The sequence below is a fragment of the Lithohypha guttulata genome (assembly GCF_036872675.1).
Source record: "Lithohypha guttulata strain CCFEE 5908 chromosome Unknown scaffold_8, whole genome shotgun sequence".
Taxonomy (NCBI): domain Eukaryota; kingdom Fungi; phylum Ascomycota; class Eurotiomycetes; order Chaetothyriales; family Trichomeriaceae; genus Lithohypha; species Lithohypha guttulata.
This window is the reverse complement of record NW_027042757.1, coordinates 253,386-256,498: the sequence shown is the minus strand read 5'-3', so window position 1 is coordinate 256,498 and position 3,113 is coordinate 253,386. Positions and strand designations below refer to the sequence as shown.

Sequence of the window (3,113 nt, the reverse complement as noted above, 5' to 3'; positions counted from 1 at the left end):
ATGGTCGAAGCCACCTTAATAACACGGTCTGTTTCTAATCACTATGCGACGGCTACACAAAAGAACACTTTCAATGGCCAGTATTCGCCTGACTCGGTCATCGTCACATTGTCTATTGCCATATCACTCTTCAACTCTCTCGAGCTGATCCTCCTCATCTTCTCTACATTCAAGAGATGGCGCGGCCTATACTTCTGGAGCTTGACTATATGCAACCTCGGCGTTATGCTTTATGCTGTAGGCATGATGCTGAGTTACTTCGAGCTCAGCGTTCGCTGGCTGTGGAAGGTCATACTCGACGTTGGCTGGACACTGATGGTTAGCTTTCAGTCTCTCGTCCTATATTCACGTCTAGGATTGATTGTGTCCAACGAAAAGATTTTAGCTGCTGTCAAATGGATGATCATCGTTAACAGTATCTGCTTGTGCACCATCGTTAACATATTCGACTTCGGAAGTACCTATTCGGGATCAATGGCTTTCTCCGAAGGGTATTACTACATTGAGCGAATTCAAATGACATTGTTCACCATCCAAGAGCTTATTATCTCGGGACTGTACGTCTATACGACGCTTGCTTTGCTAAAAGTCATCTCCAAGGAGAATACACGGAGCATGATTTGGCAGCTATTGACGATCAACGTGATTATTATTTCTATGGATGTAAGTACCTGATATGCAACGTACCTTTCTTGCTCTAATTTGTATCTAGATCGGCCTTGTAACGTTGCAGTTTCTGCATTTCCAGCTATATCAAGAAGCTATTAAAGTCTTTGTTTATAGTGTCAAGCTGAAACTCGAGCTGAATATCCTGTCCAAGCTTGTGGATCTCGTGCACGGTAACTCTGCACAAAAGTCGATGAGCATTGGTGTTATCGACGCGACTAGTATTCCAGGCACAGTACAGTCAGATGTGCATCAAGAAATGTCACAGGGCGGTGTTTTTGGATCTGCTGACTCGAAAATGGCTTTGGAAAAGAAGGAAGAAATCCATCGACATGGCTCACGGTACAGCGACGCGTCAGCGCAGCAGATAAGTGCTACAAGCAACGATGTGTACCCTGTGCTTTCGAACTCAAGGTACTCGAGCAGAACGAGTGGTAGAGAAGCCGATATCATATATGCAGATATCCTACGCGATATCAAGTGAGTAGTAGCAAAAATCACGATGGTATCATACTCTCGCCATGACTTATGCTTTGTCGTAGTGTGCTCATACACGTTTTCCTGTCGGTTGTAAGGTGCTCGAGCTTGAGATCTCTCGAAGTTGGATGCGTTCTTCACTTCGTTCGTAGATCAGGCCGACGAGTAGTCGCACGTGTAACATATGGTACTATGGATGCAGACTGGAGAAGATTAATCAATAAACTTGAGGTTTACGTCAGGCAGGGATTGTGCAGCGGACAAATATTGGCAAACGGCCATGAATATGGCGTATGTCTCTTTGAGTTGTACAGCGTGAATCGACATTCGTTACCACGATGTAAGACGAAAATCATGGCATCGAGAACAAAGAGTTATGAGACATGGATGAAGAAGTCTTGATAGAAATTGTTGAACAATCAGGCTGGGCGGGCTGGCTCGTGCTTCCCGCCAAGACGCTGCAGATGGAGGTTCTGAGTGACCAACTCCATTTGCAAACTGCGATTCTGTGACATGCGTCCTTGCCTTTGACCACGAATCCACTCTCATTGCCCGTCTTCAGGACGACAACATCATTTGTAATTTCGGAGGGACACTTGCTTGATCTTAGCAATTCTCTCGCATATCGTGGTCGCCAATCAGCCTTGGTAAGCACTCTTTTATCTCAGTTGCCTACTCCAGCGTTTGCAACAAGGACAAAGTGGCCAGACATCGTCGGTACAGGCACACGATCAATGTTGCTATAAATCGCTGCTGGTACCGAACGTACTCGAGGCGCTCGATCCGGTCTTCCTTCGACTTTTGCAATCGAACTCGACCGTCTGAGATTTGTGCTAATAGTGTCAATATCAGACCGCCTCTTCCGCTACTACCACGTTCAGAAAGTCTCAACAAATACCGCCAAGATGGGTATGGCATTTTCGAAACTGTTTGATCGGCTGTGGGGAAAGAAGGAGATGAGAATCCTCATGGTCGGTCTCGATGCTGCAGGAAAGACCACCATTCTATACAAGCTCAAGCTTGGTGAAATTGTGTACGTGAACCCGACCCCAGTGCGACCCGCGATCAAGACTAATCCGTCTATAGCACCACAATCCCAACCATTGGTACGACTGAGCGAGCGCAACGAAACAACGAGCATTATAGCTGACAAAATTCAGGCTTTAACGTCGAGACAGTTGAATACAAGAACATCCAGTTCACCGTGTGGGATGTCGGTGGCCAGGACAAGATTCGACCTCTGTGGCGACACTACTTTCAGAACACTCAGGGTATTATTTTCGTCGTCGATTCCAACGACAGAGATCGTGTTGTTGAAGCTAGGGAAGAATTGCAGCGCATGCTGAATGAGGATGAACTTCGTGATGCCCTTCTCCTGGTCTTCGCCAACAAGCAGGATCTTCCAGTATGCTAAAAAAAAAAAGTATCTAGGATGTTGAGATTACTAACAACATCACAGAATGCCATGAACGCTGCCGAAATCACCGATAAGCTTGGCCTGCACTCTCTTCGACAAAGAGCCTGGGTAAGTCATGGTGAGCCACTACTTCGTACTCATGCTAATCATGCTACAGTACATTCAATCAACCTGTGCAACCTCGGGAGACGGTCTTTACGAAGGTCTCGAATGGCTCAGCAACTCTCTCCGCAAGGCCGGCCACAACTAGGAGAGTTTTACTGGAGGAAAGAGGTGCCATCGACGTTTCATCGTACTGGAAGTATCGTATGGTATGTCTACAGGATGTAAAGAGAATGACATATCTTGCATATCTATGTTCTGAAGGTCTTCAATCGCTCTATTGGCTCTTACCAAGTCATGAGCCGGTACTCGAGATGGGTACTCATCACACTTGAGGAGCAGGAGTTGTTGCCATGAGCAATAGTCACCATTTGCGGTTATGGGTCTGCTTGGAGATGGAGTCGTTGATAGTGTTAAGCAATGGAATTGCTGCCAAGATCGAGGAAGCGAT

General features: G+C 46.3%; 2 protein-coding genes across 2 annotated transcripts; both read left to right on the top strand.

Moving 5' to 3' along the window:
• On the top strand, positions 1-1,150 carry LTR64_008224 (uncharacterized protein; the record flags this gene model as incomplete). Its single annotated transcript, XM_064902539.1, has 2 exons — positions 1-663; positions 713-1,150. The coding sequence occupies 2 exons, from the start codon at positions 1-3 to the stop codon at positions 1,148-1,150; spliced, it is 1,101 nt and encodes a 366-aa protein (XP_064751015.1).
• Positions 1,151-2,048: 898 nt separating this feature from the next.
• On the top strand, positions 2,049-2,810 carry ARF1 (Arf GTPase arf1; the record flags this gene model as incomplete). Its single annotated transcript, XM_064902538.1, has 5 exons — positions 2,049-2,176; positions 2,230-2,249; positions 2,304-2,548; positions 2,603-2,668; positions 2,718-2,810. The coding sequence occupies 5 exons, from the start codon at positions 2,049-2,051 to the stop codon at positions 2,808-2,810; spliced, it is 552 nt and encodes a 183-aa protein (XP_064751014.1).
• Positions 2,811-3,113: the final 303 nt, after the last annotated feature.